This window comes from Otolemur garnettii, unplaced genomic scaffold (genome assembly GCF_000181295.1).
Source record: "Otolemur garnettii isolate 467f Iridium unplaced genomic scaffold, OtoGar3 scaffold00001, whole genome shotgun sequence".
Lineage (NCBI taxonomy): Eukaryota > Metazoa > Chordata > Mammalia > Primates > Galagidae > Otolemur > Otolemur garnettii.
This window is the reverse complement of record NW_003852396.1, coordinates 24,201,494-24,217,370: the sequence shown is the minus strand read 5'-3', so window position 1 is coordinate 24,217,370 and position 15,877 is coordinate 24,201,494. Positions and strand designations below refer to the sequence as shown.

At 42.3% G+C, this 15,877-nt stretch overlaps 1 protein-coding gene across 1 annotated transcript in view; it reads right to left on the bottom strand.

The window, feature by feature from the left end:
- The window catches only part of GAB2 (GRB2 associated binding protein 2), a 71,636-nt gene that overhangs the window by 27,471 nt on the left and 28,288 nt on the right, over positions 1-15,877 (bottom strand). The window contains exon 2 of the mRNA XM_012801463.2: positions 3,718-3,964. Coding sequence (XP_012656917.1) covers positions 3,718-3,964 — 247 coding nt within the window. The remainder of the gene's footprint in view (positions 1-3,717; positions 3,965-15,877) is intronic.

Sequence of the window (15,877 nt, the reverse complement as noted above, 5' to 3'; positions counted from 1 at the left end):
TGCAGCCATTGTTGTTTGGTGGGCCCGGGCTGGATTCAAACCCACCACCTTAGGTGTATGTGGCTGGTGCCTTAGCCACTTGAGCCACAGACGCCAAGCCTATTTCATAATTTTTTTAAAGAGGAGAAAAGATTATTTGGAGGAAGGAGGATATATTACATATTAGAAGAATAGAATAAGGGGCGGTGCTGTGGCTCAAAGGAGTAGGGCGCCAGCCCCATATGCTGGAGGTGGCAGGTTCAAACCCAGCCCCAGCCAAAAACTGCAAAAAACCCCCCCAAAACCCAGAAGAATAGAAAAAAAGTAATAGCTGATAGTGCATTAGAAACAAAGAATGTCAGAAGACTAGAATGATATCCTTTATATAGTGAAAGAAATAAAACTGTCAGTTTGGAATTTTATACCCAGCAAAAATTGCTCTCACATATAAAAGTAAAATTAAAATATTTCTAGATAAATCAAAGTTGGAAAAATAGGTCACCTGGCCACTCACATGGCAAGAAATGGTAAAGGGAGCTCTTCATACTGAAGAGAAAGAAAATCAGGTGAGAATCTCACTAGATAATGTTTCATTTTTGCTTTCCACATTCATACATAGTTTAAAGAACTTAGACGGGAAAAATAGTCTTTTATAGTTACACAGATATTTACTATTTGTCTTGCTCTTCCTTCATTCCTGAAGATCCACATTTCCTTTCTGTATATACCAACTTGCTTCAGCCTGAAGACCTTTAAAACAGATCTCTTGGAAATCCTCTCATTTTTCCTTCATCTAAAAAATGTCATTTTGTTTTCATTCCCGAAGGATACTTTTGCAGAATATAGATGTAGGTTAGTGGAGGTTTTATATTTTCCATTAATTTCAAATGTTTTCCTTTATCACATGGAATGTTATTTTAACAGGGGCTTTAAAAATCTGTGGTAATTACAACATCAGGGGTTTCTTGAGGTTAGCACCTGTTTCTTCTGTAGAGAACAGGTTATATTCTTCTGATGCTCAGCAAAACATATAATTTTGGATTATATATCCTGAATGTTGTGACTGTTAATTGTGCAGACTTCTATTATAATCCCCTGGAGAACTGATAGTTTTGTTTCTGCAGGAAATCAACCTGGTTAGGTTCAATTGCAAGTTCTGTGTCTCCTGGGTGTGGTAGTTCAAATCTTAGTTCAGTCCACATAGCCTTTGTTATGCTGGTTTGGGTCTGCCCCACACAAGGACAGCTCAAGGTGAGCCTAAGACATATGTAGTTACATTCCCAGAATAGGAGATCCATCAGCTCGCCTCATGGTCAGTACTTCTTCCAGCCCCCAAAGGGACAGGGGCTCCCTTTTTGGTTCCTCTACCCAGAAAGATGGGCTTTCTATGAGAGTTTTGTGATGGAGGCAAATCCATGAGACAAAAACCTTCATCTCTGTGTAGACATGTCTCCAGGTTTTTCTCCCCTCTACAATCTGCCTCCTTTTATTTACTTTTCTGGGTCTTTGGGTAATTGTACTTTGGATTTTGTCCAGAGTTTTCGTTGTAATCAGTGGGAGGGATATAAAATGTCAGCCTTCTGTACGTGTGAATTTTGCCTCCATATACTGTTAACAGCGGCTTCTGCCACCCTAGAGGAACCAGAACTCCTAAATTCTTTTTCAGAGTTTGTATATGTCTTCTAAAATTTATCATTTTTTCTTTTTTATTACTAAATCATAGCTGTGAATTTATCATCTTTTAATCCATTATCATAATTATTTTAAAGTCTTTGTAGGGTTTGGTTTGGTCTGTTTCTGTGCACTGACTTCTCTCCACTATGTGTCAGGGCTCAGGGTTTCCTCATGGGTCTAGCAATTTCTCATTCCATACTGAACAGTTTAGATTGTATGTTACAGGAACTTCATAGGAAAAGCCATGTAAATTGAATCTCACTTTTTTCAAGAGTCAAATCTCTTCCAGTTTCTGTTTGATTTTTCACTGCTCTTCAGTGCCCTCAAACAGTTGTTTTTTAAATATTTTACCCAAAGTTTATAATTGTCACAGTAGGTTTAATATGATGTAAGCTACTTCAACAGTACCAGAAACTATGCAGTCTTTCTGAACTTAGGGAAGCTTCCTTCCAACCCTCTTCCTCCCTTTGGAATTCTGCAAATACTGTTTGAACTTATTTCTCTAAAAATCTCCCTGAGATCCATCTTATTACCACCTTGCTCGCTCATCCACACAGTGAAAACAAAAATACAAAGAAAACCACAGCTTGGTCAAGGACCCACAACGGCGCTACTTCCCCACCTGTAGATGAGTTCTATCTCCTCTGCTATGTTATCTCTCCACAGTACAGACGGGTTCAAATATTTATTATGCACTTACTGCGTACCCTGGGTTCCCTCTTCAAAGAACAGTAACATATTAATAAAAAATCCATAATACAAGGTAGAAAGTTCCAAATGCTGGGTGAGAGATAATAAAAAATACTGCTAGGGTAAATCAGAGAAGACCACGAATTCCAGCTAGGGAAATTAATAGAGGTTTTATAGAAGAAGTAGTGGTGCAGTGAGCAGGTCCTAATTGCTAATTCAAGTAGAGACATTTATATATATTTTTCTCTGATGCTTATCAGTATCGTGGGAGTAGAGGTGTGTGGTAGTTGTTAATATTATACAAAGCTTTCTACTTCAAGTACAATCTGCAGACATGCTGACCTGGTATCATCTAGATAGAGTTTATCAGAAAGGCAGGATCCCAGGACCCCAAGCTTACTGCACTGAGAATGAGCATTTCAACAAGATCTTCAGGTACTTCATATGCACATTAAAGTTGGCAAGGCACTTCTTAAGCACTTTGTCTTTCACTAAAACTATACTTTTTTTCACGTCTCACCTTATGCAATAGAAGATGATTTTAAAACCCCACTTTGTCCAATCCCAGCCTATCACACATGCAGTAGAAGGGGATGGGATACAAGGGTAACAGGTAGTACGTACTGCGTATCTACTACTACTACTGGGTATTTTAAGTATGTTTGGTCATTTTACACACATTGTAAATCTTTGAATTACTTATTCCTGTTCTGAATATAAGAAAATTGAAGGTAAATAAGCTTAAATAAGTGGCTCAGGATCACCAAGAAGAGTGGCAGAACCTGAATTTGCACCCACGTGTGATTGACTCCAAAGCCTGAAGATGCTTTTCATTATACCACACTGCCAAATGGAGGTTGAATTAATGACAGGTCCACAAATGAACGAATCACGCAGCTTCAGGAAAAAGGGCATTTGAGGCAGACTTAAGATTGAGTGTTGGGAGGTTCTATGATGGGAAGTGACTCAGAAAAACACAAGCACAGTAGCACAGTGTAGAGGGTACAGGACCCAGAGCGAGCAGACCTGGGTCCACACTGCCTCTGCTACTGATGAATCAGCTCCTTCCCAGAGTGCCAGGATTACAAGCGTGAGACACCAGCCCAAATAAAAAATTTTTATAGCATAATTTTTGATACTGGGAGGTTTCTTTGGAACCCAATTAACATTGTGTAGCAACATGGACGCCACCTTTACCACCTATACAATGTGAAGGTTACACAAGTAAAAAATGTTGTTATATGTGCATTTGTTTTCCTGAAAAGATATAATAGTTTGCTCCTTTGTATTTAAAATTAAAATATAGGGACTGAAAAGTGCTAGGCCCTACGAGTAGACACTCGGCCATCATCTATTGGGCATGGCGGCCCCTACCTTGCGTTTTCTGCTCTCCGGCTTATGCACTGGTGCAAGTAGAGATACTCCTGAGGCGCGCTAGTGGACAAGGTGGGCTGCACATGGTTCGACATGGGGGGCTCAAACGTGAACAGGGTTGGCTGGCTGGAGTGCGATGGTGCTGAGGACTTTCGTTCTCGGAGAAGGTGCTGATTGGAGCTGCTGAGCTCAGCCGGGGAAGAGCGGGGGCCATGGTGACTGGCTGCAGAGATGTTTCTCAGTGAGTCTACGAGAAACAGAAAGAGCTCTATAAATGAAAGAGGAAGGAAAGATGTCCTTACCTAAAGTGGGTTGTCAGAGGAAGAAAAAATATTAAGAGCAGAGGCAATAATCTAACAGTAGCATTCTCTCCCTCTAACATACGTGCCCCTCTCTGCCCTCACAGAGGAGGGCTGGGGCCTCCTGGCCATCCAGGTTGAAGAGGAGCAGTTCTGTAACCTGTATACTTACTGCTTTGGGACTAGCCTGGAGGCCACTTCCTGTCACAACCTGGGCCTTACCTGTTCCATTCCCAGGAGGTATGGCTACTCATGGTGCCTGAGTGTGACCTCGATCCGCAGGCGAGGTCAGCCTCTGGAGCAGTGAGGACTCCTGCCTTCCTCTTCTTTGGTGGCTCCTGTTGTCACTGCCTCCCTCAAAGCTATGGCTGGCTTTGTTAAATGAGGTTTTGCCTCCTGAAGACTAATTCACTGAGGCCCTAGACTGTGCCCTATTGCTTTAATGATAAAAGCACAAATATATCTGGAGCTATCCCTTAAGACTGGACCTCAGCTCCTCCTGGCTGCCCTTCCAAGTCCTTCGAGGACAGCTGTGACCCCCTACTCCCCAACACTCTGTCCACTGGTCATTTTCTCTCTTAACTCTTATCACAAACTCTCCTCTGTTGTGTTAGAAAGGAAGTGAGGTATTAAGGACAGATAATAGCTTAGAGTGCTACACCCCAAGCCAAGGGCATTATTCATTTAGCTGGCTCTCTAAGCTTAGTCCAAATTCCTTAGCATAACATACAAGGCAAATTTTCACAGTCTGACCTATTTCCTGCTTTTCTCCACCCATAAACAAGGCATATGGAAGGAGCATCAGGCCCTAAACACACCAGCCTCTTTTATGATTCTTTGTTTTGGCTTATAGTGCTCCTTCCGCCTGCGTTTCACTTCCACTGTGTTGGCAAACTCAGATGCAGACTTTAAGACCCTACAGGGATATCATATTCTCTCTGAAGCCATCCTGGACTTGGTTCTTCTTCTGTGTGCCAAAGGCACTTGGCCCATACTTCTCTTAGACCCACAGTCACTCTGCTTCCTTGCCTCACCCGCCCATGGCTTTCTGAGAACAGTAACTGTGATGTGGTTATCCCTACGGTCCCAGGATGTACCTAATGAAAGCCAGGTACATAGAAGGATCTTAGTACATGTTTACAGAATAATCAAAAATATTCATTCAGAATTCACAAATGCCAGCAGTGAAACTTCTTAGTCAAAATAAATACAAGTTTAAAAATGTAATTTTAGGGGTGGCACCTGTGGCTCAAAGGAGTAGGGCACTGGCCCCATGTGCTGGATGTGGCAGGTTCAAACCCAGCCCCGGCCAAAAACAAAGAAAAGTAACTTTGGGCAGTGTGATAGCTGGTGGAATAAGGCTTTGGCTGTGGTATTAGAGGCTTTCTAGGGTTATTCAAATCGTATCAGAAGAGACATGGTTCCTCTCCCCATCATCTGACCTATTTCAGGCTGTGCCCTTCTCACAGCCCCAGGCAGGATCACCAGCTCATTAATGCTCCACAGCATTAATTACTCTCTAGTCATTTCTGATGCTGGGCAGGACAACTTCTGCCAGTGTACAACAGAGAAAGCCGATGGGCCTCTCGGGGAAAAACTTCCATTGACAGCTGTATTGACCTCCAAAATGAATACCATTACAGGTCTTGTAGTGAACTGGATGTAGTTAACAGAATCAATGGATTTATTGCTCTGTTAGATATGCAAGATGAACTCCCTAACAGCAGAAGAGAGAGGGTTTACACTAAGGGATGGAGTAGTTATGGCACCAGGGAATGAATATAAGCTGCTGCCTGAGAAGATATGAGAAGGCGTTAAAAGAAAGAAAGCCTCTGGTGAGAGTCTGCACTCTCTGTTGTCTTTTTTGGACCCCTGTTCCTTTGTCTGCCTCTTCCATGGTGACCCTCTCACAGCCTCACTCTCACTCTGGAGACTCTCCCTATCCACTCCCACAGCTTCAGTTACCAACTATGTCACCTATGTCACCTATGTGTGACTCAGATCTTAATCTCTGGCTTAGTTCCCTTTCAGGGACCCCCCTGTTGTATGTCCCTTAACCTGCTAGGCACCTCCACTCAGGTGTCACACAAGAAGGTGGAACTCAACAATCTAAAATGAACTCACCACTACTATGTCCTCTGTCTCAGGGAAGTGCATCATCATTGCCATCTCCCCAAGCCAGAAGCCTAGGCACTATCAGTGATCCATTCCTGTTTCTCAACCACCATGTCACATCATTGTCACTGCCCCACTCAATACTCTGCAGTGGCTCCCTGCTATCCTTAAGATGATCTACAAAGCTCTCTATCCTTTAAAACTATTTCCCTCCCAGAAGAACACAAATCATTGTACCACAAAGATATTTGCACTAGAATGTTTATTGCAGCATAATTCATAATTGCCAAGTTGTAGAAGCAACCCAAGGGCCCATCAACCCATGAATGGATCAACAAACTGTGGTATATGTATACCATGGAATATTAGGTAGCCATTAAAAAAGATGGAGACTGGCTCAGCGCCTGTGGCTCAAGGGGCTAAGGCGCCAGCCACATACACCTAAGGTGGCAGGTTTGAATCCAGCCCGGGCCTGCCAAACAACAATGATGGCTGCAACCAAAAAAAAATAACCAGGTATTGTGGCGAGTGCCTGTGGTCCCAGCTACTTGAGAGGCTGAGGCAGGAGACTCGCTTGAGCCTAGGAGTTGGAGGTTGCTGTGAGCCGTGATGCTACTGCACTCTACCCAGGGGGACAGCTTGAGGCTCTGTCTCAAAAAAAGAAAAAAAAAAAAAAAAGGAGACTTTACATCTTTTTTTTTTTTTTTTTTCTGAGACAGAGTGAGTCTCAAGCTGTGGCCCTGAGTAGAGTGCTGTAGCATCACAGCTCACAGCAACTTCAAACTCTTGGGCCTAAGCGATTCTCTTGCCTCAGCCTCCCAAGTAGCTGGGACTACAGGTACCTGCCACAACGCCTGGCTATTTTTCTGTTGCAGTTGTCGTTGTTTAGCTATCCCAGGCCTGATTTGAACCCACCAGCCTCGGTGTGTTTGGCTACTCACTGACCTATGGGTGCTGCTGAGACTTTACATCATTTACATTTACCTGGATGGAGTTGAAATACATTCTTCTCAGTAAAGTATCACAAGAATGGAAAGATGAATATCCAATGTACTCCATACTAGTATGAAATCAATATATAAACAATTACATGTTTGGCTTAGCACCCATAGCACAGTGGTTACAGTGCCAGCCACATACAGTGAGGGTAGCGGGTTCAAACCCCACCTGGGACACTAAACAACAGTGGCAACTGCAACCAAAAATAGCTGGGCATTGTGGTGGGCACCTGTAGTCCTAGCTACTTGGGAGGCTAAGGCAAGAGAATTGCTTAAGCCCAAGAATTGGAGGTTGCTGTGAGCTGTTGATGCCAGGGCACTCTACCAAGGATGACAGCTTGAGACTCTGTCTCAAACAAACAAACAAACCAATTACATGTTCATAAGAACAATAAAACACTATTGTAGACCAGTTAGGAGGTAGAGGGAAGTGGGAAGGGAAGGAGGGAGGACAATTGGCAGGAAGAGGGAGGGTATGAGGCGGGATCTCACCTAAAGTGCACATTATGAGGGTGTATAATACGCCCTCTGGGTGAGGGGCTCTTCTGCAAACGGAACTTTGCTCTGTGAGAACAATGTAACCTAAATATTTTGTATCCTCATATTAATTTGAATAAAGTTAAAAAACAAAACAAAACTGTTTTCCTGCTGATTTCTTTAACTTTGTTTCTTACCCATACTTCCCTGTGTTTCAAATGGATTATAAGAAAATACCAACCTCCCTTCTGTTACTTCATACATTAGGCTCTAATAAGCTCAGTGAGGGCAGGGATTCTTTCTTTTGTAATGGTTTTATCCTTAGCATTAAGCCCAGTGTGTAACACAACTCAATAAATAAATGTTGATCAAACAAAGTACATAGCATAAGTCACTACTCCCTCAGTAATGTTCGCTGACTCCTCATTGCCTTCAGAATAAAGTCCAGGATCCTCAGTCTGAGAAGAAAGGTTACTTTGACACAAACTGCTTATCCTACTTTGATATCCAATGCATCCTCCATGCCCCCTATGTTGAATGGCTGGGCTGTATCTCTACAGCCCTCTGCTTTGGGCTGAGGCTGTGGAGTCATATTTGTGACAAAGTCTAATTACTTGCAGACCTGGGGGAAGTAACTTCACCTCCCAGGGTATCAGTTTCCTTATTTACAAATCAATATAGGGTAGTTATAAGGATAAAGTACATACATTCTGTAGAAAACCCTACATGTCACAGGTGTACAAAATATGTTCTAATACTTCTATATATCGTGCCAGCACACAGTAGGTATTATATATGTATATATATATATATTTAACTGTACAGAATAAAATAATATTCCATGGCACAAAAAAACCCAAATATGCCTGTTTCTTATGGTCAAAATCAGAGCACATTTAAGGGTCTTTAATAAGCTGCAGTAAGGGTTTGAGTGAGTTTGGCCCTCCTGCAATAGCAACTTGGATGTGTATTCAACCAGTATAAAGCCATGTCCATGAAACCAGCCAGCTCCATCTAATGGTCTATAGCTACAGAAAAGTTTTTTCCGTTTTGGCACTAGCTCTTGCCAAAATCACACTTCTATTTGCAACTTTACAAGATCTCTGCCTGAAGTTATGTGATTGTTCTTTGGTGTCTATACTGGTTGAACACTGTCTCCCAAAACGCATGCCTACCTGGAACCTTAGAAAGTGACCTTATTTGAAAACAAGGTATTTGTAGATAGGAGGAAGTTAAGAAGAGGTCGTAACTGGCTCAGGGCGGGCCCTCTAATTTAATGAACTAGTATCCTTATATTATAAGAGAAAAGAGGGGCCGGGCGCAGTGGCTCACGCCTGTAATCCTAGTACTCTGGGAGGCTGAGGTGGTTGGATTGTCTAAGCTCACAGGTTTGAGCCCAGCCTGAGCCAGAGTGAGACCCTACCTCTAAAACAGTCAGGCATTGTGGTGGGAGCCTGTAGTCCCAGCTACTTGGGAGGCTGAGGCAAGAGAATCCCAAGAGTTGGATGTTGCTGTGAGCTGTGATGCTCTACCCAGGGCACAAAGTGAGACTCTATCTCAAAAAAAAAAGAAAGAAAGAAAAGAAAAAAAGAAAGAAAAATAAGAGAAAAGAGGCAAGAGTTACAAAAGGGACATACAGGGAGAAGGTCATGCGATAAGGGCAGTAGAGATAGGAGTGAAGTGTCTACAAGCCATGGAATGCCAAGGATTGCTGGCAGCCACCAGAAACTAGAATAAGCAGACACAGATTCTCCCTTAGAGCACCCAGAAGGAACCAACCCCACCAATACTTTAATTTTGGATATCTAGCCTCCAGCATTATTAGAGAGTAAATTTTTGTTATTTTCGTCTACCTAGTTTGTGGTAACTTTTTATTGTAGCCTCAGAAACCAGTATAGTACCATAAAATATAGAACTTCAAACAAGTTGTTCTTAATTAGCTTAGGAAAAATAATTACAAAGTTGAATTCAGAGACAAGTTTTTTGGCATAAACTCTTCCCTCTTTGGACTGTGAAGGCGGAGTATCCTCTTACCCTTTCCCCAGGAGTCCAGCTACCTGTTCTGACAAAGTTCTGGGGGCTCTACCTCTCCTCATCAGCTGGCGGCAGGAGTTTCAGCCAGCCTATGTTCCCTGCTGGTTCATTTTGCTTACTGAAAGCTTTGAGATACATTTTTCATTCACATTCTGGACAAGGTTGATTCCTAGGCCTGGAACTGCTGTGATTCAAGGCTCCATCATCACTCAGTGTTATACCCTATAATTAAGGTTTTCAAAAATATGTCAAACACTTCATAGAACAAAAGCTACATGGTGTGGTATATGTAACAGAAAAAATATATTAAGCCAGCAGTTGACCGACTTGGCCCAATTCCTGATCTCCCTTTAGCTTGCTATTTCACCTTGAGCAAATTACTTAGCTTCAGTTGCCTCATCTGTAAAAAGGGACTATTGGCACTTGTCTCACTGTTTATCATAGAAGGGTGATAATACCATCAAATTAAAACACATACTCCACACCTGTAATCCTAGCACTCTGGGACGCCAAGGTCAGTGAATTGCTTGAGCAAAGGAGTTTGAGACCAGGCTAGGCAATAGCAAGACCCTATCTCTACTAAAAATAGAAAAAACTGAGGCAAGAAGATCGCTTGAGCCCAAGAACTTGAGGTTGCTGTTAGCTATAATGCCACCATACACTAGTCAGGGAGCCAGAATGAAACTCTGTCTCAAAAAAGCAACAACAACAACAAAAAACACATACTACTCCCACCCCCCAAAAAAACTTGTACATGAATGTCCATAGCAACATTATTCATGAGCCAAAAGCAGAAACAACCCAAGTGTCCATCAATGATGAATAAACAAAATGTAACATATCCACATAATGAAATATTATTCAGTCACAGAAATGAATGAAATACTGATATGTGCTATTTTGATGAACCTTCATAATATTATGGTAAGTGAAAGAAGCCAGTCATGAAAGACCACAGAACACACGATTTCATTTATGTGAAACACTAAATAGGTAAATCCACAGAGACAGAAAATAGGTTAGTGAGTGCCTAGGTGTAGGCATGGGGGAGTAGAAATGAAAAGTGAGGTCTAATGAGTATGGGGGGCAGCACTCATACCTCAGTGAGTAGGCCACTGGCCATAAACACCAAGGCTGGCGGGTTCAAACCCGGCCCAGGCCTGCGAACCAACAATGACAACTGCAACAAAAAAATAGCGGGGTGTTGTTGCGGGTGCCTGTAGTCCCAGCTACTTAGGAGGCTGAGGCAAGAGAATTGTTTAAGCCCAAGAGTTTGAGGTTGCTATGAGCTGTGATACCACAGCACTCTAGCAAGGGCCATATAGTGAGACTCCATCTCAAAAGAAAAAAAAAAAATATATATATATACTTTAAAAATTTTTCTTTTTGAAATAGTTTGACTCTGTCACCCTGGGTAGAGTGCCATTGCATCATAATTCACGGCAACCTCAAACTCCTGAGCTCAAGTGATCCTCTTGCCTCAGCCTCCTGAGCAGCTGGGACTACAGATGCCTACCACAGCGCCCAGCTAGTTTTTCTATTTTTAGTAGAGATGGGTTCTCCCTCTTGCTCAGGCTGTTTTCAAACTCAAGACCTCAAACAAACATCTACTTTGGTCAAGTGCTAGGATTACAGGCATGAAGGCCGGGCATGGTGGCTCATGCCTATAATCCCAGCACTTTGGGTGGCCAAGATGGGTAGATTACCTGAGCTCAGGAATTCGACACCAGCCTGAGCAATAGTGAGACCCCCATCTCTAAAAAACAGTCGGGCTTTGTGGCAGGTGCCTGTAGTCCCAGCTACTTGGGAGGTTGAGGGAAGAGGATCATTTGAGCCCAAGAGTTTGAGGTTGCTGTGAGGTATGACACCATGGCACTCTACTGAGGACGACAAAGTAAGACTTTGTCTTAAAAAAAAAAAATTACAGGCCTGAGCCACTGTACCTGGCCTGATATGTATACTTTAAATGGATGAATTTTATGGTATGGGAAATATAGCTCTGTAAAGCAATAAATATACACATGCAGTTTGACAGTTCCTCCAAAAATTAACACAGAGTTTTTAATATGACCTAGCAATTCCACTTGTAGATATATACCCTAGAGAAATATAAGCATATCTGAATGAAAAAGAGCATAAATGTTCATGGCAGCATTTTTTCATAATAGGCAAAAGATAGAAACACCCCAAATGCTCATCAACTAATGAATAAATGTGTGATATCTTATACAATGGAATGTGATTCAGCAGTAAAAAGAATAAAGTACTTATCCAAGTTATAACATGTATGTATTTTGAAAACATTATGCTAATTGAAAAGAAGCTAGATTCCATTTATATGAAATGTCCAGAATTGGTAAAAATAGAGGTAGAAAGTAGATTAGTGGTTGCCTAGGGCTGGGATGAGGACAAGAGAATGAAAAGTGGCTGCTAATGGGAATGGGAAGTGACTGCTAATGACTACATAGTTTCTTTTGGGGGTAATAAAAAGTTCTAAAATTAGATTGTACTGATGGTTGCACAATACGGTGAATATACTAAAAACACTGACCTATACAGTTTAAGTGGGCCTAAACCCCCAACACCTGCCCCAAGCCCTTTGCAAAGTCTGAAATGTTAAGTATGCAAGAGATTAGGGGTAGTTTAATAAAACACATCTGACTTTTATTTTTTATTTCCCCTCTGAAGAGAAAATAGAACCAGTTAATAAAACATCTTCACTGGAGTTTTGTTATAGAGTAAGAGATGTTCTTCCTTTCCCACCTTCAGTTCTCTATACCACCTCCTTATCCTGGCCCAACCCCACTGTTCAGGCCTTCACCCCCTAATCACAGCAAGGCAGTGTGAATTTCAGTAAAACAAAATAGCAAGAGAACACAGGTTCGGAGTCAAAAGCTCCAAGTGGGTTGAAATTTTATTCCCAGTGAGTGATCTTCATGTACATGGCAGGAGTCGGAGGACCCAGGAATATGGTTCCAATTCTACCGTTAACTAGCTGTATGATCAAACATAGGTCCCTAAGAGCTTCAATTCATACCTATCAAGTTTGGGAGCATAATCCCTGGCCTACTGATTTGTCTCACTGGGTGGTTTTAAGAGTTGCATAAGATAAGGGTGTGAAGGCAAATCTATGCACAGGCATAAAACCTTAATATAATTTGTTTTTATTGCGGGGGTATCCCTTGAGGGAAGAAAAGAATGGTAAAAAGAAAAGAAAACAATGTGTGGTTGGGCTGCTCTGGTACTTTGCAGTAAGGCTGTTGTGATGATGTGTCGTGAGTCATTAGAAAGGTCAATTACACAGCAAGAAGGAAAGAGAGGTTTCTAGACTCTTGGCGTGGTCTTCTATCTCCAAGTCTAGACTAAAGATAATGCCCACAAATGCCTGAGTCAATATGTTTTCTCTTAAACACGGTTTTATTTTTTCCTTTTCCTTCTGGCTTCTTTTTAGGCCTCTATAAAATCACTCCCCTTCCTTTCCACAATCACCCCCGGGAAGCCTGCCCAGTATACAAACACTCCTCCCACCTCCTTGCAAAACTCTAGAACAGGAAAGCCCTGAAGGATTTTAGCAGAGTAGCCCAGCCCAGGGCAGCCCAGCCATCAACTGGCTAGTGATAACAGGAGCAGGAAAGGGGAGGTTGGCGGGAGTTTCTGGAAAAGATGAGTGGCCAAATGGCCAAATAATGACTAGTTCCCTTATCTCAATGCCCTTTTATCTTCATCCCTTTCTCCCAAAATCCCCACCCTCAAGCCTTAGTGGGTCTCAGAACCCATCAAGTGGTAGACCAAAGACTGTGTTGGAGCCTGGGCTGGAGTCAAAGCCAGGCCCTGCTATCTCCTCACTCTGTGGCCTTGGACATGTTAACACATCTCTCTGATTCTCACTTGTTCAACAGGGATAATCAATACTTTGTGGGGCTGCTGTGAGGATTAGAGGCCATGTCATACAAGGCATTTAGCGTACTATTTAGCCATTTTTATTGCTCTCATTCCTGGAGAACACACAGACCTGGTTGAGGCCCTGATATTGGCCAAGAGGTATGAGTTGCTTTCCAAGCCATCTGTCACTATTTTAGTCAACTATAACTACACCCTGTATAGATGCTGAATGGGGAATTAATGAGAACAAATAGGACAATACTGAGTATAATCATCACAGCTGCCATTTACTAGCACCTACCAAGCATTTCCAGTCTACTCTGTGAGACAGTATTACCCACACACACATTTTTGGGGGGAGGAATGAAGAAACAAAGGCTCAGAGAAGACAATAATGAATTCTGCCATCACACAGCTAGACAGCAGCAGGGCTTAGATCTGTCTTCAAAGCCAATTCTTTTCACCTGGGAAGAGGTTCCCAGGAGATCCCTATGAGGCGAATGGTATTACTACTACTGCGCATTGACTGAGTGAATCTGGGTATGACATTTCATCTTCCTAAGCCTTGTCTCTATTTATAAAATTTATAAAAGAACTTGGATTAGGATCAAGGATAAACATCAAAATTATTTTGGGGAATTATTTTGGGAAACAGAGAGCTCGTCCCACCTCAGACCAAATGAGTCATATTTACACTGAGATTTAGATTATGATCCATCGCCAGTTCTTAATCCTGAGGCAGAGGCAGAAGGGCTAGGATCTACTGACAAAAGGGTGAAGTATGCTCTGAAAGGCAAATAAAAGAATAAATACTTCCAAAAATCTTTCTTTGTGAGGCCAAAAAAGCAGTCTGCAAGATGGAGTCTGAGAAGCTAACCCCCCCTCCCCCATTATCTAGTTGAGGTTTCACCAAGATTGTGGTGTTTATCTCAGGAGACTTTGAGGAAGTAGTCACACATAAACAACAGGTGTTGTGATATTGGTAAAGGTTACTTTAGTAGGTTTTCTTTGATGATTCGCTTAGATACTTTGTTAAAGTGAAAATTACCTTTACGTGTCTAAACATTGTGTGTTATTAGAGTGAAGACTACTTTAACTGTTTTCTGTCAGATAAAGGTAAAATTTTCTAGGCTTGTTTCCTGGTATTCCCATTATAAAAGTTACTAGAATTGTAACTGAGGCAGAACAGAATTGAGAGGCTACTCTTGCTGTTGTCCAGAACTGCTGGCCTTATGACAACTAGAGCTTGTTTGGACCTAAACCCATTCTCTGCATATTGGCTGGACAATGACAGGCAGCCGGACCCTCTTTGGTAACATTTTTTTTTTTTTTTTTTGAGACAGAGTCTCAGTCTCTTCTTACGGAGACCCTTGGTAGAGTACTGTTGCGTCACAGCTCACAGCAACCTCCAACTCTTGGGCTTAAGTGATTCTCTTGCCTCAGCCTCTCAAGTAGCTGGGACTACGGGTGCCTGCCAAAACACCCGGCTATTTTTTAGTTAGCCGGGACTGGGTTTGAACCCGCCACCTCTGGTGTATATGGCTGGCGCCCTAGCTGCTGAACTACAGGCACTGAGCCTGGTAACATTTCTATTATTAGAATTATAAATTGAAAACCATCATGTTCTCACTGGCCTCTCACATCATTGATAGCCAACTCCAAAGGAACAAAGTATAACAAAAATAACCCTGATGTAGATTTCTCAGAAACAGTCTCTGAAACTGTTTTATTACAGGGCCTTGGGCAAAACTTTTAATCTCTTTGCACCTCATTTCTCACATTGTCAAATGCCAAAGAGAACACCCACTCTACAGAGTTCGAGGATGTTACGATATAAAATATAGCTCAATAGGAACAAGAAGTGGCTGTTGGCTTGACACTTGTCCCATCATTTATTACTAGAAGCAGAATGGTGGTAAAATTCTAAGGGTTCTAAATGGGGAGGAGATGACTGATGAAAGAATTTTGAAAACAGAATGGTGTAGGATTCTAAGGGGTGCCCAGTCCCTGAAGAAAGCTAATTAAAAAAGAAAGATTAGGCTTGGCGCCTGTAGCTCAAGTGGTTAAGGCGCCAGCCACATACACCAGAGCTGGCAGGTTTGAATCCAGCCCAGGCCCACCAAACAACAATGACAAGTACAACCAAAAAATAGCCGGGCATTGTGGTGGGTGCCTGTAGTTGAGGCAAGAGAATCGCTTAAAACCCAGAAGTTGGAGGTTGCTGTGAGCAGTAATGTACAGTAATGTGCACTGTACCCAGGGTGACAGCTTGAGGCTCTGTCTCAAAAAAAAAAAAGGGCTCTGCACCTGTGGCTCAAGTGGCTAAGGCGCCACCAGCCACAACACCTAAGGTGG